The following is a 27,916-nucleotide window of genomic DNA, read 5'->3' as shown; positions in this document are numbered from 1 at the left end:
TGAGGAAATCACTCAATGTAGCCAATAACTGTCCTCACATAATGTGTGCTGGTTTCGTGGCAGTTCATGAAGACTAGTGGGATCGTTTGACTCGTATTGTTAAAAAACCTCGTTCCTTGCCTATCATTGACATACTCCATCAGCTAATGATAACCCCACACGGGGAAGAAAAGTCTCAGTTCCACATACGACACTAATAACAACGTCTAAACAGACTGGAAATGGGTATTCCGGGATATTTCACACAAAGAGTCCTCGGTGGTGTTGCTTCCAAGTAAACAGCTTGATGCCTCAAGTCATAATGCATCATCGAGATATCACCTCGACCATCAAACAAAGTTACGTGGGTCATTCTAAACCTACACCACTTTTCTCTCAACAGATTCGTCAGGAACACAAAATGTTACATCCAACATTCTTCATGAAAGAAAATTAATTCAGTTAGAGCTGTACTTGTCATACAGGCTCTTCCAGCCACCCAAGGACAGACCATTCGAGCTGACTTGGGATTACTGCATTTCAAAGGCATGCAAGTTGTTAGGTTGTTAGTCCCTGTAAATGGATAAGAAAACCAGACTCAGCTATGTGTGGTTGGCTTTATTGACAGGAAGACAATATATACAAATGCAAAACACAGTTGACATGACGATCCTCCTGCACAACCACGTATCTGTTAGTTAATAAGGGCCAAGGAGAAAGTAGTCATTTCAGTGACGGGAGCTTTCAGAGACCAGCTGAAAGACCTGTGAGACTATGTCACTACAAGATAGTGCCATGTCGGGAACAGTTTTAAAATCAAATGGTTGTCTATGATATCTCAAATAAGGGCAATAAAGCATGCCTGTGACTCCTTCGTCACTGACTTAATACCTAAATCATTAACATTCCACAAAAATCAGCAAGCAAAAGCAGGTAAATGTATCCAAAGCTTGCAGTTTTCACTATATATATAAAATGGGTTTTTTTTATAACTGGCCAAAAGTTATTTTCAACAACATTGGTTAGTCGGTGGCAATCCCAACATGGCAATCTTCAAGTTTCTCCATTTTTATTTGAGACTTCGGTAGAACCAGGGGGGCATCCAAGAATGGTCAGGGGTCAATATTTTGATTTTTCAAAATTTGATCATTTAATTACTGCAGGGAGAAGAGCTAGTAAGAAAGGGGATCTACTTCGGTGAGTGAAAACCCGTTTCTAGAGATAACCAAATAACCAAACTCCTAGATGCCCCTCTAGACTTGGCAGTAGAAAAGCAATGAACACCATTAATGTTGAAAAAGAAAATAAGATACAAATTTCACAAGACAAAAAGTGGTAGAAATATATAAATTTGATGAGCAAAGCATGTGAAGAAAAATCAAAGAAAGCACCAGGTGTTGACATTTAATTTCAGGATTTGGGGAATGAGACAACTTTAGCCTTGGCCCGACATGAAGCAGAGAGCACTTTAGGATGATTTCATTTGAAGTTTTAAAGTTAACAATTAACATAATGATCTGGAGCACCGACTAATCCTACCTTCCAACTAGTACCCTGTCTAAAGTAAGTCTGTATGGAGCCAATGATACCAAACATTTTTAAAACTTTTTGGCACAAGTATTTTATCAGATGAGCATTAGTTTATTAGTAACAGTCTAAATGCATCAGTATCTTCAAATACTACCACCAAATATTGTCAAAGTATACATGCTACATTGCAGAATAGTTTGTTGAAATAATTTCAGGCTACTGTGATTTATTTAAAATCTACAATAAATTAATTAACAGTGTGATTATAGGTCAGAAACTAACACATGACAACAAACTTTCAATGATAACTAGCTAATGATGATAAAATCAAGGTATGACTCGCTGCTTCATGAAAATCTAGCAAAACCATATAGTTTACGATACACTGAAAAGGGTGCGGTTTACATCTCTGAACATTGCTAATGATTCCATTATGGGTATTCACAACCAAATCACCCTTTTCCGAGCATCTAGATAGTAATCATACAAATATCTTCACAGTGTATTCACAACAATCTAAAACTTATATCATAACACGTTTCTTGATATCACTCTACACAACAACTACGTAACAAAGTAAATTCTCACCGTGTGTAGTGACAATATTTTTCACAAAACTTCGCACCGTAGAAGAAAAGAATGAAGTGTCATTATTCCACAAAAAATCTTCCTAATATATGTATAAAAAGGATATAAGACACAATAGTCTAAAATTGAAAATTTAAAATCCAAATTTCTAAAGCCACACTATACCAAACCGGAATGTCAACAAAATGTACACCTAAAATCTTCAAGTCTGGTATAATGTCTTAGAAATAACTGTCCTGTTTCTTAGGATAATTATCACACAGTGTACAATAATTAATAATAAGACTCATAATAATGTCATAATATGGACCAACGAGCGAGAACAACCAATTGCAAGAAGGGACACATGTGCGAACAAACACTTGAATTTAAGCAGGCAGACACACTATGAAGAAGCGACACAGGGGATATCTACAGGAAAAGCTGCAATCGGAGAATGACGGCAGTTCGTTGGATACATAGTGATGAGACCATTATACTAGAACTGTATTCACATTCATCAGTCAGCACAGTCGATCAGAAGCAGTAATGTAACCACTTTCATTTCAGTCCTTGCCCAACGGCAGACACACTTTGACTTTTTTTTTAATGTATCGACTTTGTGAGTTGGTGGATCAAGCCCAGTCGAGCGCATTTCTTTGACTAAATTTCACAATTAAAGCCTTTTAGTTCAAAGAGATTTTTTTTTCAGTATAATAATAGAATGGTCTCTCAAAATCCAAGATTTGAATGGTCCCATTCCAAGTCCTGTCCATTTGTTGGTACCTTCGGTGGTTCTTCATCAGAACTTTCTCCATCATCGTGGAAACTGCTGCCATCATCGTCACTGTCAGATTCGTCTCTCAATGACTGCATTCCATTATCTTCATAATCAAAAACCTGAAAGCCAGAAACACAATATATAGAACTAACTAAAGATAAATGCAAAAATGTTCCAGAAAGGTTAACCTGCTATAGTGGAGCAAGGTCTTCAGAGTTACCTCCCCTAGACCAGTCTGCCTGGTACTACTTACCTCTTGTTCCATGGGGTTGACAGTGATGTTCAGTGCAGAGTTGTCCCATTCCATCTCACATTTTTCATCCACCTGCACAACCTGGGTACGTCTGTGAGCTGCCCGGATGCGAATCACTCCCAGGATGATCATAAATAGGAGGAAACCCACGCAGACAACGATGATGGCTGCCATGCCAAAGTCTGAAAGATACACAGGAATCTTTAAAATGGGCTTTGTCTTGTCAGTGGTATTCAACATCTATTAAAAAAAAAAAAAATAAAAAAAAAATGATCATCACACCAATAATATTCAGACCCGTGAAGGTCCCGGGGTAGAATAGGCCTTCAGCAACCCATGCTTGCCATAAAAGGTGACTATGCTTGTCGTAAGAGGCGACTAACGAGATCGGGTGGTCAGACTAGCTGACTTGGTTGACACATGTCATCGGTTCCCAATTGCGCAGATCGATGCTCATGTTGTTGATCACTGGATTGTCTGGTCCAGACTCGATTATTTACAGACCGTCGCCATATAGCTGGAATATTGCTAAGTGCGACGTAAAACTAAACTCACTCAATAATATTCAAATTTCATATGAAGGATGGCAAAGAGTTGTCTCAGTCAGCATTACTCCAGTTACATCGTGTATACTAAAATTACTTAAAAATTCAGATATATGCTCTTCTCTCTCTCTATCGGAGAGGTGTTTGCAAAAGTCCATGGCTTGTTCACCAATCCTCATTCCTGGTATTTTGGAAAGAAATCATGCATAAATGACCTAAAAGTTTGGTTCTTCAATAATAATGCAGTTGTCAGTTACTTACTGGATGAGGTAGCCACGAACTGCTGAGCACTGGCCGATTTGACATTCTCCAGAGCGTTCCTGACTGGGGCAGAAGCTGCCGCTTGTTGGGCATTAGCGTGAGCTTTGACCTGCGGTACCTCATGGACAGCAACCAGCTGAAACAGGAACTCATCTTAGTCATGATAGAAAGCAAGCTCATCTGTGTGAGAAGTGTTCATTTGCGTGACTTTTGCCTTGTTTACCATGCTATCAGAAATCAAAGGAAATTAAACATAGTCCAATGCCTAACGAAACAAGCAACTATGTGCATAACCTGTTTACTGCATGGCGCAATGTACATTCCTACACTGCTGTCAGGCTTAAAGTAAACTCAACTAATTGATTGAATGAGTTTAATTTAACTCTGTGTTAAGCAATATTCCATCAGTACCATGGCAGAGGACGCCAGACATGGGCTCCACACACTGTATCCATATGGGGAATTGAACTAGGATAACAGGTTTGCTTGCAGCACAATTTGGACAAGGCCAAAGGAGTAAGAACAACAACTACTTCAGTCATTGTGAATCGGTGCAATAAACAAGACGTTATCAATGTATCTATGACAGGCAGTTAGTGGAACATGAAGTATCAACACCAATACCTGAAATGAGGAAGGGCTACTTTTCACCTAACATCAGCTGATTTGGGTATACCCATGCACCTGATCATGGCCAGGAAATAGCCAGGAAACACTGTTACAAATTGTTCACCATAAAAAAGTTGTTTCTTCACATAAAATATAGTCATACATGTTATTTTCACACACAAATATCTCAAAATACACATTGTGAAAAAAGCACAAAAGCACATTACTACCACAAACAAAATAAATGTGTAATCAGATGCAGTCCAATACAAAAAAATCTTACCAAAATTATGAAAACAGCCAAAGTGTTCATGTTTAAAAACTGGGATAATGCCGACTAGACAGATTTTCTGTTCTGTTCTATAATTCAGTGTTCCCTTGGATAGAGAGGTGCTTGCAGTGCTATAACAGGGATGACCTGGGGTTTAAATGATCAGCTTTTGAGTTGTGCCACTCCAGGCAATTAGGTCAAGCAGCCCTCCACAATAGACAGGGCTGATTGACAGAAGCTCAGACCCTGACATATGCTATTATGTTGCACACAGCCTGGCTTACATAGGGCCACTCAACACTGAGTGACATTTGACAATAGAGGCACCTGTTTAGAGTAAGACAGCCAGCTAATGAATCTAGGTGAACTTGAGTCAAAATGGGTTAGTCAAAACAGACTCAATGAATTATGCAGGACACAAAGAGTATGTGGCCAAGACAGGTAATTTTAGATTAGAACTGTACAACTATAGGAGTTGACCAAGATTGTTATGGTTGCCTTGAAGACTGTCTGTTGCACACTGTGAAATACTACTACAATTCTGATGGAGCAGGCCCATCATTTTCCTACCCTTCTACTCTGATTCCCAAGAAATAAAGATATACTTGTGTCATCTCTTTGAAGGGCATTTAGAAGTGGAACGCATAAGCAAAGCAAGATGTATGGATCTGAACTTCTTTCCGTGTCATGTCATGTCTGTTCAACAGAAGATAACAAGTTTTGGTGTTTAAGCGTACAATAATGCATAAGAAGTAACCTTAAGGAAAACAGTCTTGAAACGACACAAGTGTGGATGTGACTTTATTATGTAATAACTTCTGTGTGCATATTTGCCCACCACAGTTTTAGTTCCACTGGAATAAGAAGTAATGAATTATGAAGAACCAGACAATTACCTCCAACTGGATCAAAACTGATTTGTCAAAAACAGTTACAAATATTCCTGAGATTATGTTAACACCAAGGATGTTTAAGTCTTCTAGTCCAACTTACAGCTCTTGTAAGATATTGAAAGAAACATCAGTGAATCTTACGTGTCAACTCACCAGAAAATCACCTGACATAATTAGATGAGATGGTGCTTCATGTGCTTCTGATGCTTGCACTCATGTGGCAGTATGTGTGTTTGTAGAAATCCAAATACACAACAGTCTAACAGCCAATGAGGATACCATGGTACATTTAAGAAGGACACATGGACCGCTCACACACATTTTTGCAACTCCACACTGACTGGACATTGTATCATGCCAACAAAGTGATCTTTTGATGCTTTCCTTATTGTGCTGACTCGGACCTTTAACTCTCCTGCCAAACCCTGTATCACTAGATCAGGGATGAAGTCACAGATTATCACATAACATGTACGGAACAAAAACAGAGCAGATCTGGAGATTGAATTACCTTGACGGTGAACTTGTTGGAGACAAATCTCTGATTCTGTGAGGAGCAGGACAGAGTCAGTGTACGGCTATTGAGGATGTCAGGCTGGTTGTGGTAGTAGTGGATGTTGCGGATAACACCAATATAACGTTCCATTTTGTCAGCATCTGTGAAAAGTGACAACTTAAATATTCCTACATATATCAATCAATTTTCTCAGTTAAGTAAAAAAGATTTCTGGTACCCACAAATGCCATTCATTAAGACATTACTTAGATGACACTCAATACTACTGCCCCATGACTATCCAATAACAACGAAGCATACAACTTCATGAATAAAACATTCTTGTTTTTGGATAGAGCAACATTGAGTTGATAACTACATAGACGTACTCTTCATCACTGAAATATGTAGAAAGCTGGTAAATATTCGTACAAATATCCACATCAGCAGTATCTAGTGCAGGAAGCTACAAATGTGGACCTCATCAAGGTGTACTCTTTCACCACATTGTGTTACACCACTACCACGTTCACAACCGATCTACATTCAAGACTCCCTGATCACTCTGTAACAATCACATGTATTGAAAGAGGAGTGTGACATACTTGTGACAGTAACTCCATCATTGGTTTCACTCCACTCCAGTCCAAGATTCTCCATCATATGTGTGGGCAGAGACAGATGCTCGAAGAACAAGTTGAGTGGTGGGTCAGCATGGATGGTGCAGGAGTCGATCAGAATACCATCCTTCAGGTTGGTCTTGGCTTCAGTCGATTCTGCAAACATTTACATTCAAACGTCAGGTCAGTCTTCAAGCTGACAATTCAAACAATTATTACTGAACGTGAGGCTGGTGAGTTATTCTTCTGATTCTTATTCAATGGAACAATTGTTAGTCAAGAATGTATCAAATACATTTTCTGGTCAAAGTTTTCACTGAGCAGTTGCCATTTTGAATGCTACCAGGAAAGGGCGATGTTTTGTTGATATGCTGAATGGTGCATTGTGGGATAAGTTTTACCATATAAGGAAGTAATGAAGAGATTGTCGAATGTTGTATTGTGGGATAGTTTGCCTTACTAAATGTTGAAATATGTAGCATTTCTCCTTGCAAGGATGTTTTTGCACAGAATACCTGTCACAGGAAAGTGAATGTATCTTCACACGGAATATCTATTTTTAGAATAATTTTAACCAGCAACACAGCACACGATCAGCTTTCTAGCAATGTATAACATGAATGGAATTGTCTTTGCTGGATGGACACTGTAAGTGTAAGTTCGTTATTTTCAGGGTTTGAATACACTCATACTTAAATATTATGATACATTATGATACATTATGATACATTATGATACATTATGTTGTTAGGGGTTTATATCGGTTTAAAAGACTACATCAGAAACAATGTGTTGTATCACAAAGGGCATGTGTTAAATATACAGAAAAAAATCTAGATTGACAAACTGAAGCAAAACTGTCAATTTAAGGTGTCATGTCTGGCCTTAATGCTGATTTGAGTGAGCATGGTTTTTATGCTACTTCTGGCAATATTCCAGCAAAATTGCAAAAGGGTACACCAGAAATGGGATTCACACATTGCACCCATGTGGGGTTTTCAACCCTGATTTCCGGTGTGACAAGTGTACACATTAACCACTAGGCTAGCCCACTGTAACACCAATGCTGCTTTGAACAATGCATCAGTTTTATGACAGTTGTCAAGGTGATAGGGGAGGAAATACCACTGGAATAGATGTTTTAGACTTTGGCCATATTTGTGAAGCACACAAGACTGCAGAGACGAAAAACCAGGAAAAATTAACAGCATAATTCTTGGATTCTAGCTTGTGATTTCCAAAACCGTATGGCGAGATGATTATCTCTAAGCCTTAAGCATTTCTGAACCTGACAAAATTCATCATCACTCCTTTCAGATAACTCAACATAGAAAGGCTATTTGACTGCTAGTTGACAACTTTATGAGATGTAGATTATTCTGACACTACTTACGATGCACCATGGACTTGGACAGTTTGTAAGCAAGTTTTGAAGCCTTGTCCTCATCATCTTCCAAAGGTGAAACATCAATGTCCTCCTCTTGCTGTGTGGCGTAGATGTGGACATCCTGGAAGATTCGGAGACCCCGCTCAAACTGGTAGATGAGACGGGTGAGGTTGGTGTCACCACCAATAGTGATGATTGGCTTGGGAGGTTCCTGCACCATGACATAGCTCTCAATGGTTGGCAGCTGCCTGGGGGCTCCATCACAACTACAAACAACAACCATAGCCATTCTCAACAATTCACGTTACATTGGATCAGCCTTAGTCATTTAACACTTATTCCCCAAACCAGGTTGTAGAATAAAAGACACAACAAAGCGATAGACATCTCTTCTAATAATGACTGAACCTTTGAAGCTGAAATGGGTACCAAAAGGGATAAAGTCATGTGATTCATAAACTTCCAGCTCCTGTGTATAACGTGTTGTGCTAACCATTGTTTGCACTCTAAGCATACCTGGTGTGGAGTTTGACGGTTCATAAATGGACACATTATTATCATTAACATCATGAATTACTTGCCTACGTCAGTATCCTGCAAACAATCCTTCTAACTTGATAGCATCAAATGCACGTTGCACAAGCACATTCAAATATCTTAATACATGCCCTCAAATGTTTCAGATTAAGACAAAGAGTATTCTTTCCTAAGCATTTCCACAACTGTCTAATGTCTCTGCTATCTATGGTCAACCCAGGAAAAGACGGACATAGGTAAATGGGGGATCAAATCTGTAAAAGTACCTTACAGACATGTGAATATTCCAGCACTTACACAATAGTAGTTTCAACTTGGAGGTTCCTGCGTCCAGGAGTAGGGTATGTTCTGGCATTAACGTAGGTCACCTCCCGCATCAGTTTCTCCACCTCTGTGACGTCACGGCCACTGATGCTGAACTCAGTCATCTCACTGTTGAAACTCACACTCTGCAATGACAAAGACAGGTCAGAACTGAAACACAGGGAAACATGGTGAAAACATGGAAAATAAATGAACACTTTACCCAGGATAATAACTAGGAGATGCAGGGGGTGGTAAGAAACATCCTTCATTTAAGACAAACATCAAGCTAAAAACGTGTTTATTTCCGATGTCACAAGTTGACCTTAGTTCACTTCAGAGCAACTGATGTGAACCTCTTGTTAAATTAGCAGACAATTTTAGCCTCAGATCAGTATAAGCCCATCCAAGACAAAGAAAACCTGCTCAGTCTCATGAACACGCACAATACTTGACCATATACTAACCAAAAAATCAAGTACCAAAGATGTCAGGAGCTACATATAAACTAACAACATTTTGTCGCAATTGATTCTAAGTCACATTTAATCTAAACCAATCCAAAAATTTGGTACCATTTGGGTTTTAAAAAATTGATATCATTTTGGGCACATCAAACATTAATTGTGTGTGTCATTACCAAATTCCATAACATAAAGTGAAAATTATGAAAGGAATTCTCCTTCCCATTGATATATGAATGATAATGGAGGAATCGGGAATAACGTCACTTACTGTTCCACTCTGCATATCATTGAGAGCATGGAAGTCCAGGTTCTCCTTGCAGTTATTGAGGCACTTGATAACCCGATCGCTCTCTGTCTTATCCTTCAGGAAAGACAGACCAGCCAGGTAACCACGGAAGTGATGCTCATATCGGTTCTCTCCTCCTGCAAAACCAAACCACAACGAGATATAAAACCAAACCAAGGCAATAAGTATATAAACACCGTTTAGCAATTATTCAGTTGGTCTCACTGATAAGATACTTTACGCATGACAACTAATTTAGTACATATGATGTAACCAGGGCTCTATTTAGTGCTTTATCTGCACTGTTGTAACCTGAATTACAAAGAGCAATCTAGTTATTTGGCTGAATAGCACCATGTACAAGTCAATTTTTGTGTAAGTAAATTTCTGAATAAAACATCTAAATAATTCCATAGCATATTAATATCATTACTTATTACAATAAAAGTAGTAAAACTGGAATTTGGCTGGTGCAACTTGGCTTTTATCTTAGGTTGCACCTGGTGAAAGATGAATGATTGGCTACCAGTATTTCAGTTCTTGTTATAATGTTTTCCAGAAGGATCCTTGATTCAAATGCTAAAAGATGACCCCAGGTTTGATGACCCCAGGTGAGAGATAACTGGACTAAAGCTTACCCTGCCAGCAGGCTCCGATCGTGAGCTTGGTGAAATGGACTTTGTGGGAGGAGTGAAGCGGCCAGTCATCAACAATCTCCAGACTTGTCTTGTCGGGGATGAGCAGTTTTCCATCAATGTACAGACGAACCTGAAGAACCAAAGTTACAGATATGAAAGAAAAATAAACCGATAGCATGACTGAGCGTTACTGAAATCATTCTATGAGATAGCATATGTCTGTATCCTATTAGTTCCAGCTACATTTCAACAACAGCAAGGCTGAGCCTGGCAACAGTGCTTGACAATAATCCTTTCACTTTGTGAAGGAGGATCAGAGATAGGTAGGACCTTAAAACAAACCTATGTGGAAGCTTTCATCCACATGAACTGAGGTTATCAAATAGGTAAATCAAAATGTGTTGCATGATTAATGGTACAACCATAACACCAGTATACATAATTTATAGAAGAAAAAGCAAAGCAAAACCTTCAAACAAAACTCCAAACCAAGACAAATCACAATATTTCTCACATATAGTCATGCTTGATGCTTTAGAACCAATTCAAAGATATACAGTAAGTTAGGAGTGTGTGTAGTGCCCACCTCTGGGAAGTCTACACTGATGGCATAGTGGTGCCACTCTCCATCATTGATCTGGGGGATGTGCCACCTCCACTCGGCAGGTTTGAAGATCTCCATCTCCTCTGGGGAGGTGGCTTCACGGCGCATCAGGAACACAAACTTCTCGCCATGGACAAACAGGGAGTAGTGGTGGCGGCTCATGTCTGTCACAAGCAAAGTGATCAGATGATTGGAGGTTACTCAATAGCAGAACCACACACATATTCTCTCAACTGAACTTTCTATCGTCACTCACAGATTTCTATCTTCCAAATACTTCATACATAATAAAAATCTACAACCATTCTTCTCCATAAACATAACTTTCAAGAAACTTATACTCCTCATAAGTCAAATGAAGGATACAAAAAGTAGTATTCACTGACATACACCAACGACCTACTGTTACTCCAACAGGTTAGGTATTTCTTCACTGAATTATTCAGATAGTCAGCTCTGATTGAGTGGGAGAGTGAGTGCAGTCAGCTTTACACTGCTTTTAGCTTCACAACCTGTACTTATGTGGGGAATCAAAGCAAGGCCTTTGGCACAGCAAGCTAAGGCTTTAATCACTAGGCTACCTGAGCCAGTGAGAACTGACACTGACACTAGTGACTGTGATACAGTAACCAGCCCCTTACAACACAGTGCTAAATTTGCTAAGGTTTATTCATATCTTGCCAGCTCTTCAGTTAAAATTCGACCTAAACAACACAAATATAATTAAAACTTTGACAACAGGCCTCTGAAGTAAGTGTGGTAACTACTCACGTTCACCATCAGACATGCAGAGCACATGTTCCTTGGGGGCTCGGTGCTGGGAGGAGTACGACTCCAAGGCCTCATGCTTCATCCATGTTGAAATGGTGAAATGTTCATGGATGGTATGGTTGAAATGTACATCGGGCACTTCTACAGCATTGCTATGGCCATCGAAAGAGAAGAGCTGGTCACTTTCATGTCCATCATCAGTGGGCAAGTTCCGGGTCCATGCGGCCAGGGACGGAGAAGGCAGCAGGTCCACACTTTCTCCACTAGCACCTGCAGCAGGCACAGCACAGTCAGCATCATAGTCACTCATCAAGCAGGAGTAGAAAATAATTTCAGCAGCATGACCAGTACTGCACTAGAAAACTTCAGTTATTGTCAAACCCTGACAATAGTCCTATGTCATTGTTTTTATAAATAGCTTTCTAAACCGGCACTCATCGGGACTGTAGAAATAATCCAGTTAGACAATGTGCTGGATTGTAGAGCTGATGATAAATGTACAAGCAATGGATAGGAGTAAGATTTTATAACGGTGTTGACAACTTCCTGGATTGGACAGAAGCTTCCACTGTTCACACTTTGTAACACTTAAGCTACAGGAGAGAACTCATAATTGGGTCTGGATTAGACCATCCAGATGTACAGACATGCATCAAACAAATGAGCAAAACAAACCAATTCCCTTCTGTCAATTCTTGTGACAGTTACTTGAGATGATCTTAAGCTGAATAAAACCTGTCTGTTTGTCTGTCTGATGATCTTAAGCAAGTCATGGAGGAGAACTGATCATGAATAGAGTTCATATTCAATCAACATAGACAGCATGATATCTAGGCTTTAATCTGAATCAGGAGAAGGAAATACTGAATAATTTTATCATGCAGGAGTAGGAATATGTCAAATGTGATTTAAGGCATACTGTAATCAAATTCAAAAATATGTTTAATACAGGATTCTTGAAGTAGTTTTAATTTAACTCTGTCACATGGATAAAAATCATCTATTATATCAAATTTTGAGGCTTTCGTAAAGGTCATTTATTAATTACTGAGCTGTTCTATGCTTCCACTGACATATGTAACAGCTATTATTCTTAGCGGTGTGTTCTGGGTGATTCCAAACAATGATAGTGAATGTAGCCATGATATTTAACACAACAGGCCAGAGACACAACATACTGAATGATGCATGATCGATAGGGTCCAAAGAAATCAACATTGATATACACCAATGCTGATTCAGCCAGACGGTTCATACAGCCATTCATTATAACGAATATGATAATGATGATATTGGCAAGGACTATTTTAGGCGGATATCTTCCCAATAACACCCACCAATATAAATAATAATACTAATGGTAGTAATAATCATATACAACAAGCACATTAAAGTTGGAAAAAAACAAAAGCTTGGCAAAGGTCACACTGGCCATTACCCATTATGTCAAGAGGAAAAGTTAAAGCCTACTTGTCATTTCAAACATCAGAAATTATTTGGAAGGAAATTACTGCATCTACAATGAACAAATACTGATTGAGATGGTAGTGAAAATTGTGTACCGTATGTACTGATTGCATACACATATCACAAAACGTAACATGACCAAATACTTCCTGATCAACTCTTATCCTGACTAACAAGTATCTTATGCATTAACCTTATTTGGAATTGCAGGGGATAGGGAGGAAGAGGGAGCAGAATGTTCACTTGAGGTACTATGTATTGTTACAATGTGTTCAATATAACAAATTCAATTGTTTGAGTTATGCATTCAGGACTTCATCAGTGTTGCTGTCATTATCCATAAATACACAAATACATAAATAACCCTACACTAAATTATCAATTTTGTTGTAAGTATAACCATATCAATAACATGAATTTCAATCCCACACAAGACATTTTCACTGATATTTGCTGCAGACTCAGAGTCTCATATAGGTCTAAATACATTGCTGAAGCTCAGCATAATATTGCTATGATTATACTATCATAAAATCTGTCATGTATATTGACAAAACTGGGGGGGGGGGAGGGGGGGAGGAGGGAGGAGGAGGAGAGAATTCTTGGATCAGTGACTCTACATGTATTTCAAACATGCTATACTCTGAAGAACCAACACACAACTTCCTTTATTCAAACTATCTTAAATATGGATCCTGACCGTACATTGTGACAGGATCTCATAAAGTGTTTGAAATTAATCTTAAGTCAAGGGGTCAACATGGTCAATGCCATAAATATGCATATTTAAACGTGAAGATTTAGTGGGCTCTCCATTCAAACACCCTCAAACTGATTCTGCACTGTTCTTGAAATTTCCCATCAAATGTCATGTATACATGTCAAAGTTGTCAAAGCTGACTGAACGTTTGATACATGCTTTCAATAGAAAGTAGAGATTATGAAAACATGTACAGCTCATGTACAGCTATGACATAAGCATCAATAATGCAAATTCCTTGACATGCAGAACAAGAATTTGTAGCATAGCAACGCTAAAACTGGGATATTCACAATTACAATTTAAGAAAATTAATTAAAGTAAATTACCTAGAAATTAAAAAAAATTGTATACTTTTTCATTAAAAGTGGGCTGTGACAAACATCACTAAAGAAACAAAATACTCAAGATCTTCACAAATTAGAAAGGATTCAGTGATCAGAGTTCCAATTTCTTTCACTTTAACAAGATTATGTTTAAACAAACTATATATCTAATAGCTATTTCATTCAACACTACTATGGTTAATGTCAGACGTTGTCCTCCAAACCCTGTAGTGTTCATTATGATGAAGTCAGTGTAAATTTCTTATATTTTCAATTAGCAGGCTCAGCAAAAAATATAAACAAGAAACAGAAATTCTAAACATGCTAACTCAGCACTTCAAGAGAATGTTGACAAAATATTTTGACCCCATAAACAATCAAGGTTTTGACAGTAGCAAACTGCTAGGAAGCCAAAGTGAACCAAGGTCAATGTTCACCATGGGTCAAGATGACCCCATTATAAAACTGGAACACCATGGCTCCTGATGAAAGCTGTAAGGGTCCAGCCATTCTACTCAAGATCAAACAGTGAATTCTCAAACTTGACCTGCAATACATACTAAAACCCATGAATACTTTACTGTTAATCATGTTGATGACACTGACTCTTAAAAAAGGGAAAATTTGTTTTTTATCACATTTCAACACGTTGAAGAGGAATACCTAAAAACCTTAGGCCTGCACCAAAGCCATGCACTTAATTTTACCCATTCAAATACAAAATATACCATTAAAATTTTAACATGGGGAGAAATTTCCATTACTTAGGCATGCTTACACTATGTAAGAATATTGAAATACATAGTAATTTCTTCTGATAATCCCACTGTTCAGATTAAGGAAGAGATTTCCGCCTATTAACCATTAGCTCAAGAATGATCCCTGCAAATCATTCTGTATTGATTCTTCAATTCTGCGGAACTGTGCTGGAAATAAGCTTATGCCTGTAGTTTCATGGCAGTAATATGTGTTGGGCACATACTATTCAATTTGTTTTGGTCCACAAGGTCTGCAATAGATTTTCACATTGATTTACAAAAAGCTGGGTCCTAATGGCAGCCTGGCAATTATTTTTTATGTCAACGCTGTTAATGTTTGTCTGCTACAAATATATCGTGACAGTTGAGCACAGAATCAAGAAGACCCATCTGGATCAGGTGTTGAAGCAGTGTGCTCCCCACCTGGACCAGGTGGCCATGTTATATGTTCAGTATTGGTATTTAATGTGACTCACTGTCTACTTCAATTTCACATATCAAATAACCAATAATGCATCCAGCTGTCAACTGGCCCACTGATTTGATAAACTACGAAAACTACTTGAACAAGGCCCGCATGTTCTGACATTTAAAACACTTATAACCTGACTATTTGAGCACTCCTAGAAAAAGCTTTCAAAGGGAGCCACTGATCGCAGATATCACAGGATATTACAATGATGATGTTTTTCTTCAAGATACAAGAGTCCATGATTTGACATGTAACAACAATATGTGAAAAGAAAAGTGACTCGCACACTATTCCTTCACAGAAAAACTTGTATGAATAAATCTTGCTGACATCAGCAATTAACCAGCCACTGACAGCACACCATGATGGAAGTAAGGCGGTTGTAACACGATACCAAACGAAAACTGATAAAAATAGTTTTATATTACTTAGCATTAAAATATTCCCCACTTCTCAATGAAAAAGCAGCAAATGTGAAAAACAGTCTGCCATGACATTTGTCTAGTCTTGGTCTGTTCAATTTAGTGAGTATAAACCAACTAAAACCTAAACTACATCTATAAAGATATTGCAGTACTTCACAATACCATACATCCTCGATATCTCCAGGGTATATGTTCCGATAAGTGTCCACTATACCCTGGACGCATCTACGGCTCTGCCCGATAAATTTATTACCTCCCTTTGCTGGCTCTGCCTTCTCACAGTAGCCAATCAGCTAGGCCGCCGTTATAACCGAGCTTGACAGTGTCAACAAAAGTAGCAGTCGCAACTGCGAAGGTTTGCCCACAGTGCGTCCCAGATTTTAGGGAAATCATACAAACAAATTGACAGGTCCGAAACTTTAAAACAACATATGCAAGAACGCCTTCTACCTCTTCCAGAGAACCTCTGCATGGTTTCTGTTGCCAAGTATAATCGGTTAGACAATTCAAAAAACGAAAGTGAGTTGTGATTGGTTCGCTCAACTTCCCAGCGTAGACACCTGACTGGATCAAAAGAGTCAAGGGAGGTAATAAATTTATCTGGCAGAGCCGTAGATGCATCCAGGGTATAGTGGAGACTTATCGGAACGTATGCCCTGGAGATATCGAGGATGAATACCATAATACAAAAGTGACAACTGATAACAGGGACTCATAGAATTTGAATGACAATAGAAGCCCACAACTGATTTGTCAATAAAGTAAATAGTCTATCCTGTATTCAATTCATGCACTACATAGTGGCCCTTTGTAATTCCTGCATGTCAAATTCCACAGTTTTGATCCACCGGACACTGGCCTGGCTCATCACAGTAAACTATGCTGCCAAAGCTACTATCACATTACACCATATGTACACATAATCCAGTTCACTCCTGTGTGTCCAGTCTGATGGAAAGAGAAACACAAAACTTCTTCTATCATATCTGTAACAGGTCACTGATTAAATATATCTCCATCTCCTTTGGCAATACTTACCACAGAGTTTTCTCTGAGATGTAATAGAATATGTATCACGATCACAGCCCTTGCCGATATGTTTGGTTGCCAGGGTCATCCTAACAGCTATTTTTTCAGGTGTGCATCCCTCTTCACAAAGTTGAAGGCGAGCACGTTCGGCAATTTTTTGCCTACCACTTCCTGCGACATATGGAATATGGTCCCGCACATCTTGCCACCCACTGCGACATAATTCCTCCACAACAATGTTCACGAACACAGGTTTCGATCTTTTCTTGCCACAATCGCTGGCTACAACTTTTAGAATGTAATTTCGGTGAATATTGAAATCCAGAGGCTCTGTGTTTTTAAGATTTCCCTGATGATCGATTTCAAATGGAACTTCTGGAGTAAGGATTTCATAGTCACAGATTCCCTGGTAATCTGCAGACCTGTCTCCATCTGATGCTCGCAAAGACACGATGCTGGTGTACATCTTGCCTTCTTGTACTGTGGCAAAATAGGAGGAGTTTTCGAACGTTGGGGCAAACTCGTCAACATCTTTCACTTTAATCTGAACAACAGCCCTACAAATAAAAAACACAAAGCAATCAGTACAACAATCAACAATACTGCCTCGGGTGTCTAACATTTACCATTTTATAAGTCAAGTGGCCCCTGACGTTACTAGTTAAAGATTTATGAGGCTGATAGACTTATATATTACAGGAACACTCCTCACGCTCGAGACCTCCTTTATTTCAAACATTGCTGACAGCCACAATGAACAACCAGCATTGATCTTAGGACGATCAATAACCACAATATGTAAAGACTGATAAATGTTAGCCACAAAATGTATATCACAACCTGACACTCATATTATTGATTATATGTGATTAATAAAAAGACCAGCTCCCACTGTATGACAAGGAAATGTATTGACAAATCATTAGTGAACAGCATTCAAATCTGGAATTCGGCCTTATTATCAAACAAGTACATCTTATAGCTTTCCATGCATCATGACTGATGGAAGATGCTCAATCTGATGAGATATTGCTTGAGTCTGAAATGCAACAGACTATTTCATAAAGATAGAATCTGGGTAATGGAGACAAAGTCACAAATTTGAATAATTGTCAGTAGCCATCATGTAAAAAAGCAATTTTCTTAAATGTTTTACAATATTCTGCTAAAGAACACTTCAACAAGAAAACTGCATTTACAACAGATCTTGAAACATTGTTAGACACATTTTCGGCAAACTGGAAGTTTCACCAGTGCATCCAAGGGACTTAGCAGAACTTCAAAAGGGTAAATCAATAAATGTTTCAGATTTGCAGAATCCGACTACCTGAATGGGTAGACGGTCATCCAACTTTGGATACAAGTTTTGAAGGGAGCAATGTATATAGTACTGAACTGATCAAGCCATATGTGGACATTAACCTTTAACTGTTTTCTTTGTGTCATGTTACAATTAGGTCACCCCATGACAGTAGTCTGTGACATAAAACAGTAAATAACTGTCTCAAGCCAAAACAATCCAATTACCACCATCATGAGCATTAGAAACTCGATACAGTGACCAGGGCATTAAGCCTGACCACCAGATTACGACAGTCACATCGTACTAACACTGGCAAAACAACTGGTTTGACGACATTGAGCTCAATTATCTGTTAGATATGCCACCAAAAATGATAACAGACAACAATGTATGTGTACTGATACTTGGAGCAACAGCAATATGTCTAGTGAAAAGTCTCAACACCACCTATGAAAATCTTTTACTTGCTTATTACAGCCTAATTGTTACATTTTAAACGTATTATTATACCTCAACAAACACATTCATGCCTTAATATCCGTCCTGAAAATCACAAAACTTCACAATTACTTGGCAAGTTCCCAATTCATGACAACTCAGGTCTCAGAATAGATGTGTTGCATCATTTCCTGTAGACACATTATCATCTCTCATACAGCTACATGACACAACATACACTCAGCTGGTCCTAAGATGCACAGAAATTCGCATCCTGTTCATATCAATACACGAAATTAGATCCTGATGAATGACAGCATACATCCTGTGGGGTTTCCAAAAGCATCCATTTAATATGTTGATAACTATAGTTGCCATGTTGCCTAATTACTTAGCGTGTTTAAGCCAGATCAATTATATGACATCACAGCATGTTATAACTATTTGCAAAACCTGACATTTTGTCTTGAAGTTGGTTAAGTCACCATAATTTTGAAACCCTGTTGAAATACAAGATATCCAATTATAATTTTAACACGGGGAGAAATGCCCATTACTTACGCAATACTTCCACCATGTAATAATATGGAAATATCCAATAATTTCTTCCCTGAAAGTCCCACTGTTCAGATTAAAGAAGAGATTTCCCCCACTGATCATTTGCTCCAGAGTGATCCCTGATACAATCCATCAGTTAAGTGAAAGGCAACAATACTTACACATCAGAAAGGCGGGGAGGATCGCCACAGTCCTTGGCAATTATTTCAAACTTGTAGTGGGAGCGCTTTTCAAAGTCAAGCCTCTCCTTCTCCCGAACTCGGATCTCAGCTTGACCAGTTGTTTTGTTCTTCAGTTCAATAACAAATGGGATCTTTCCTCGCTTCTTACTCTTGAGTATTTTATATTTGCAGATGAGCCCTGTAACAAAATAAAGGAAATGTCTATATTTAACAAAAAAGGATTTCAAACTCCTGGTCTATTGTTTTCACATACTTTATCTCCATAAAAGACTGGAATGTTCAAAGATACCAGGTGACTATCAAGGAAATGCCAGTGGCACTTACTGCACCATAACCCACACTGTAGTTTAAAAACTCAGGAAGTCATCATCATTCTTCACATGGCTGAGCACAACTGGTCTAGCTTTGACATCACTGCATAGAATGCAATAATTGTACACCTCCAAATCTAAGAATACAAAAACCTTATAAAGTCTTGCAAATAGAGATATATTTTGCCCAGTACAGCTAACAAGTGCAAGTAAATGTCTGTTTAATTTCTCAAATACCTTCAACATTTACAATCAAGAAAACAATGGTTACAGATGAAAAGATCTGATCAAATGGGGTCGTGGAAGAGAACAAGTACATGCCATTATCTTAACTGTGGAATGCTTATTAATTGAATTTTACTTAATTCATTTACAGCTCTTCCATGACCAAAGGCTGATTACTATATTTTTTAAAAGAATCCTACAGTACCAATGCCTCCAGAGTTTCACTCTCTTGAACTAGAGACTAGCTGCCATGTCCAATCCACTTGATATCAAACATGGCTACCTGAGATGAGGACCACAGCCGCAAATAGACAGGTTACTGAGGATGCCAGTGGCTGAAGGTACGAAGGGATGGTTCCAGGTATTCTACTTACTTGCTAGTCCAATGCTATCCTCATCATATGCCGATAACCCAGGTCGGAGGTCCACTGTTGTCTCATCTTCCCGGATCTGACCTCGGAATAATGCAAAGCCTCTGGCATTAACTTCAGAAGACTTTATCACAGGGTCGAACGCATTTGGTTCTGAAAGAAAACAAACAGGAATCTAATTTTGGCCGACAAAAATTACTGCTATGTAACATTTCCTTGAAAGAAAGGCGTAAATTTGGTAACTCATTGTCACTTGCAAACAAATTATACAGTATCATAAATATCCAAATACAATAAGAAATAATAATAAATACCAATGTTTGTGCAGACAAACCAAGAATAATACAATTAATTTTGAGGCACAGGGATACTGTACACCAACAAAGACATAAGTTTGCCCTACACTCCTCTGAAGCTTACTTCAGGTGCACGTACACCAGAGACTAGAGATTTATCAGGGGCACTAATAACAAATACAAGTTCATGTCACAGTTGAACTATTATTAAGTATATTCAGTGAAGCAATTATCTTGCATGTTTTGGTTGATGTGTTATTTCAGTAACAATGACCAGTGACCTCATTGCAATCATGGCTCAAGTTAGTGCTTTGTTACTTGCACTGGTGCAATCCAGTATCATAAAGTGCAACATAGTTATTAGTCACACTTGCACCAGGTGCAAGCAGTCACGTTTGAGAGGGTAAACTTTTGACTACAACATCTCAATAAATACACATTGCACGATAAATTAAAAAGCACTGTAAGTGGAACTTGACTGGTGCAACCAAGCTTCGATCTCAAGTTGCGTCCGACGCAAATAGGTTAACATCTCTCAACTTGAGCCCTGCAGTCAGAATGTTGGTTATTATCCTGCATGGCTTGGACATATTCCACTTTGCAGATCACATTTGAATAAATAACACCAGAATTGAAAAATTTCATGAACATCCCATTCCAATAATCATGAATAGAGAATTAAATTCATCAACTGACATGGTTTGATTCAGCGAATAGTATTTATACCTGCATGCATCCAGTACGTGTTAATATCTTACTGTTCAAATAACAGACTTCAGTTAGCACACAGAATGACTGGGAACTGGCTTGGAGAATTCATCCAGGAGACTTTAGTTACTTAATTTAGTTTGTTCAAGACATTTGACAGATAATGATTAGAAACATTTCTGTAACAAAGTGGCAAACATGATATGTATCACAAATATTGGGTAACAAATATGAATTATTATTCACAAAAACAATACTGTAGTTGAGTGACTGATGCACAATATGGTACACCCATGTTGACGGTGTTGTCACCCATGTTGACGGTGTTGTCACCCACCATGACAGTGTTGTCACCCACCATGACGGTGTTGTCACCCATGTTGACGGTGTTGTCACCCACCATGACGGTGTTGTCACCCATGTTGACGGTGTTGTCACCCACCATGACGGTGTTGTCACCCATGTTGACGGTGTTGTAGCAATAGCCAGTGATCCCCCACATGACACTCAATGTTTGGTACGCAATAGACAAATAGTAATAGTTCACTGTACCAGGGATTCATCACGAGTCTTGCAGTTGGGGGTCCCTGGGACTCATTCTCATTATTTTATTTTGTTCCTGGACAACAAAATTGGCGTCCCAGACACTTACATATTACTGCTAACACTGTGTTATAATCCTGCTGCAACTAAGTTACTGTTATTGTATTTTGTATCATGATCATCTCAGTAATTTACCAGCAATTGATATCATAAACCCTGCTAGTACCAGACTCCATGCTAACTTATTGTTGCTTGATCAACATATTTATAAATTAAAGTATTTGGATGTTTTCTTTGTCCCTGTGGATGCATTAATCTATTTTGCTGCGTATATTGTCAATGTTTTTGTGCATACTATTCATTCATATTCGGTTCTGGTGGCCACCAATACTGAATTGAATTCATGGATGGCTACGGTTCGACGCACTGAATATGCAAGTGTATTGTAACAGCCTTAGAAAATATGTAGAAATGAATAAATTCTACAAGATAAGTTAGGGATATTGGTATTTTGATGACTGATATTTTTCAGTGTGTCAATGAATAAATAGATCATTATTCAAAATTTGCATATATCCCTAGCTATTGAATTAGTGTCCAGTATATGTTTGCCTTTTGAAGAATATAACAGGTTTCATCATTACTGGAAAAGTCACTGATCCTCAAATGACTTTGTATCATGATATATATGTAATCATCATCATCATCATCATCATCATCATCATCATCATCATGACTGTCATATCACTAGCTTTCCATGAAAAAGAATATCTGATAGGTTTATACTCAGTTTATAAATGATATCAAGTTCAAAACAATATGGAGCAGTGTTAAATCACATCTTGAGTTTCACTTTAGGAAGACAAAAGGTACTGTTGTGGGTACCCATGGTGACACTTCTTACGGTCATTGCTTCAAAACCTTCCTTACTGACCAATCATACACTGCCTGGTCTTCTCAAATCATGGCATATACTATCAGTGCATATTTCTTTATCCTTTTCACAATTAGTTGTAACTTCTGGCATATAAAGAATCAAGTAATCATTATCCATTAGCGCAAAATGATTAGTACAAATCATACAATCATGGCTGAGAAGTACCATCTGAGAATAACCAGCCGAATCAGGGGTTCCCATCGCCCGACACCAGGACAAGTCACTTTTCATTACGAGCAATCAAATAATTGTATCTTACTTGTCCATGGATAATTCCATGTATGGTTTCAAACTGCAATTAAAGTTGAATTATTTTTCATATCTGTTCATAATGTAGCTGTAATAAATAAAACATTTTGCAATAATAATTAAGTAGAGCTATCGTTCATGGAAATGTATCACTCGTAACCATGTTTACCATCAAACTTGGTGTCATAAAATCAGGACAAGTGCATATTAGTCAGGACTAGTTCATTCTGAGCCCCTGCAAATAAACTGGCATACATTTTCAGTGCATTTTATTATGAACTTGTCCTGCATTAAAGTGGGAAAGCCTTACCACACTAAAGTTCTGGGAACACAAGCCATTATCAAGCCATCAGTGCTGCCTCCCTCAATGGCTATCAGGTTTCTGACACTTGTGATAGTGTGTGGCCTAGATATATCTTGTTCCCTTATCTCAGAACTCTCCCAATCACTGAACTAGAGGACTTGTGCAACTGGCTTCTTCAGATCATGTAACTAAGAACAAAATATAATATTTCCTGTCCTGGACTGGTCACTGCCATGTGAACAGCTTGAAGCCAGTCTTCTAAGCCAGATAAGGACAATTAGTAAACTACAAGGAGATCTTGTATTGACCTGCCACGGCTGTCATGTGTCTTAATCACTGTTAGTGATACTGGTCAATATACACACAGGAGCCTGTGTATTAAGTAATGCAGCTAGTGTAAGAATTTAGTCAATGTCCATAAACACAATGATAAAGTTAAAATCTTAGGAGGCAGCCCTTTACCAGAATGATCAACTGTTTTTAACATCCAGGAACCCTTAACCAATGACATGGATTTCAAAAATATGCAAGAAAATTAAATTATTTAGAAATATTTCTTCCAATGTTAATTCTTCTGTTATTTTTTATCTATTTAATGAAACAACACTGACAGAAAGATATACCTGCACACAATGTCCTTGCAATAAATTCTTGTGAAATAACTATTCACTGAACATCATACTATGCTAAGGGGACATGTTTCATCTGGGTGAAAGTCATTAGATCTGATTTTTTTAAGCTTTTTCCCAAATGAGACAAAGTACCGTGAGTGGACCATCTACTGTTGGATTCATCCATATTCAACTCTCTTACCTTGAAGACAAAATAACATCAACAATGATGATCACTGAAATCTATACTTAATCATCATCAAGCAGGAAACTGATCAAATTTGAGAGAATGCTTGGAGGACTCATTTAAACGATGATTCATCTGACAGAGTAGAAACAATAGAACATGCTACACAGCCAATTTGCTTCAAGGGAACATGGACGACATCAATGGTATCTTGAATCAATACATTCTCATACAGCTTGTCAGTGCTCAACATTAGAGGGGATCCTGGGTGGCTTGTTGTATTTCTACTGCGTCTGAATCTAGGACCTCAAGTTTTCAATTTTTAAACATTGGGGTCATTACAAGTGACCCTTTGACTTACATGCAGAGATGCCAACACCTAAGTGTTGCAAATAGTAGTTTCAACATTCAAAAGTAGAAGTTTGACCTTAAAAATTGTAAACAACTACATAAACGAAATCATGATGGATTCTGAGAAAAAATGAATATTATGGTCACAAGGTTATATTATTTCCAGCAGAACTAAATGTGTCAAATTGCAAAGGTATTGAAATCAGCTTCACTAAAATTACGTTTGTTACTTGCAATCATTCCAGTTCAAATGTCATTAAATTTGATGAATGGAAGATACGTGATGTCCAAAATTGTATTTCATCACTGAAAATGTATGCTTTCGTCTATATATCCAAATTTTAATGCACTTTATTCAAATTCCGTAGGATTTCTAGTGGAATCACATTGGCTTAGTTTGAAGTTAGAATTCGTAGCGACTACGATAAAATTGTAGAGGACGGCATCTCTGTACATGCCATGTTTGTCTCTAATATGATGAATAGCAATGCATATTTCTTTAACATTATTATTTTGCATGATCTAGATATGAGCATATTTCTTTAACATCATTAATAAAGGGTTTAGAAATAAATTGTTTTGAGTGGCACTTTTAGAAGTGAGACACAGGAAAATGTACGAATATCATCTTTTTTTCTCTATTACGATACAATGTTAAGGTAATGGTCCACCATCTTGAATGACAATTGAGAGCATCATGTTTGTATCCTATGTTGTTTATTTGGCTTCCTCCTCTCACTACAACAATGAACCTCCATTTTCCCTCAAGTGGCCTATAGCAGAGACCATTCCCACAAGTTATGGTGCTGAATTTTAGAGGAGGGTCCATTTTTTCAAGCATATAAAAATGTAAAGTGTTGTCTTACTTTGTTTCACTATTAACAATATTACAATCAGTAATAAGGTTAATAACAATATGCATGACAGAAGTTGAAATTTACATTAAGTGAGTAAGTAGGGTTTTATGCTATATTCCAACAATATTATGATGGAAAAACATGAGAAATGGGCTTCACATACTGTACACATGTGGGGAATCAAACCCAGGCATGACAAGTGAATGATTTAACTGTTAGATTACCCCCACCACCCCAGTTGTCATATATAAAATAGTCTGAACTTACAGACCTACGCGTGTAATCAATAGTGTTTCATCATATGTGACCGATATTCTTACTAATCTTAGTAAGACTTAAAACTTTTAGTTCTACAAATGAATCATGCAATTCTCAGCAAGTCAGTACTTTTCAGATCATTAAAATGTAAAACAATGTCCAGATAACGACAATAGAAACTTTCGTTATTACTGTCCAGTGTTGCTTTAAGCATTAACACTGAGGTGATAAGCACTGCTTGGAACAGTAGCCTAATTATCCTCCAAGCTCAAAATTATCTCCTAACCTTCTTAACAAACTTGAACAAAGGTTCATTCATTTCTAGGTAAGTTCTTATAATCTTAATCTTAATCACATCACAATGTAACCAGTCAAACAACAAATTTGCAATGATTTGGCATTACAAAATACACAAATCTTTGGGATGACTTATCACGCAAGAATCACTAAGGAGAGAGAGACAGAGAGAGTCAGAGAATCAAATCAACCTTTAGATATCAAAAAAAATTATTAAGAAATACTTATCAATCTGACCATTCTGTTTAATAGGGAATGTGAGAGACAATGTATCACGCTCACAACGACTTTTGAGTTTCCCCAATGTGCCCATCCTAGCTCGTTTTTCTCGAACCACTGACACACTCAGCTTCAGAGTCGAGTTACAAAGGGATATCGGTCAAATAATGCCAAGTACACATCGAATAATCAGAATATTGAGACAACATTCCTGTAACTTTTCTTCATAATCTACAACGTCTATTTACCGTCTATTTAATACAAACAAAGCACGTTCCACTGCGAACTGAGACTGTTGTCAAGCAAAACCTGCGCTGCGTAGCGCCATCAACTCCATTTGACATTTCACAAGGAACGATGCGGGCATCGGTTATTCCACTAAAAAGACGCTACAGAGCGTATCCATTAGAGTATATTCATCCCCGTTGTCAGAATTCTCACATACATATAAAAAATATTGTTGTGTGAACCTCCTTCGGTCAAATTTGTAACATTAATTGACACTGTCTCATTACTCATTCAGAGAATGTGTCAGACAGCCACTATTTGAGGAATCACACACATGTTCAGGAATGAACCACAATACTCACCTGAATAACCGCAAATTAGCGGCAATAATGTCACTAACACACATATTATCCGTATATCCTCCATGTTTCTGTATGTTATATGTACAACATTGGCTTACAGTCCGTAGAAACGCCAACTGTAAATTGGTAAGCAGATTTTCCCCTGTGCACAAATAACAAATATGGCTGACTGTGCGCGTATGATAATGAGATGCGATGACGTAAAGAGACTTCCTGCTGCGGAACAGGCAAAATTCCGACGGAAAAACCCTATACTGCCACCGATACTATATACTCTTTTGACTTGTCACCTCTTTTAATATTTTCATGACGCTGTGTTATTTCTGCAGTTGTTGCATTTACATTACATTGTTTTTGTTTATTCTACTATGAAACGCGTATTTGCAAATTAGTGCGACAGCGGTGATAGTATATCCCTAAAAACACATTTACTGAATAATAATCTAACCACCACAGTTTAAATCACAGGTTTGACAAAAGATAGTTTTACTGTCAGTTCGTATACAAGGTGTCATTTTGAAAGTGTGTTACTTTCATGACGTAGTAGTAATTATGTCGGTGTTTACAGATTAGTTAACCACATGTAAAGATGTTGTTGAATATATTTACAAGAACCAAATATTATGTCACCACACCTTCGCTTGTATGCAAGCAAAATATACATTTTTCGTATATTTGTCAAAATGTCACAGAAGCCATTTATTGTATCATTCCTCTCCTTTTCATGTCAATGACCTGAACCTTGTCACATGTTCAGGTCAAACAATTTGTTATTGTTATAAAGTTTCCATTACATTTTTTTTCAGTTAGGAAGACTGATACAAATAAAATCCAAAACTTTTCCGCCGTTAAAGTGACTTATAAAGAGAATGTGGAGGCCATTTTCCGACTTGTTGAAAGAGTTTTGAACACTAAATCATGTAATTGATTTCGGCTCATGTCATTTTTAAAATAGGACTAAAACTATATTACCACATGTTTTTCATTTTACTTCCACCAAGACAAGAAACCACCGATGATGTAATTATAGCGATCCATAGTTTCAATGTATAACTGATCGCCAAATTATGCTTTTACGTTTTAAAG

At 37.8% G+C, this 27,916-nt stretch overlaps 1 protein-coding gene across 1 annotated transcript; it reads right to left on the bottom strand.

Moving 5' to 3' along the window:
* Positions 1-582: 582 nt before the first annotated feature.
* LOC137268154 (calsyntenin-1-like) lies at positions 583-27,254 on the bottom strand. Its single transcript, XM_067802683.1, has 15 exons — positions 26,831-27,254; positions 20,427-20,576; positions 19,496-19,694; positions 17,045-17,592; positions 11,799-12,068; positions 11,010-11,191; positions 10,424-10,553; positions 9,768-9,922; positions 9,027-9,178; positions 8,199-8,458; positions 6,791-6,961; positions 6,201-6,346; positions 3,917-4,052; positions 3,111-3,292; positions 583-2,976 (listed from the first exon to the last, which is right to left on the bottom strand). The coding sequence occupies exons 1-15, from the start codon at positions 26,892-26,894 to the stop codon at positions 2,809-2,811; spliced, it is 2,913 nt and encodes a 970-aa protein (XP_067658784.1). The 5' UTR covers positions 26,895-27,254; the 3' UTR covers positions 583-2,808.
* Between the last annotated feature and the right edge of the window lie 662 nt (positions 27,255-27,916).

Source organism: Haliotis asinina, chromosome 16 (genome assembly GCF_037392515.1).
Source record: "Haliotis asinina isolate JCU_RB_2024 chromosome 16, JCU_Hal_asi_v2, whole genome shotgun sequence".
Taxonomy (NCBI): domain Eukaryota; kingdom Metazoa; phylum Mollusca; class Gastropoda; order Lepetellida; family Haliotidae; genus Haliotis; species Haliotis asinina.
This window is presented reverse-complemented; position numbering and strand designations above follow the sequence as displayed.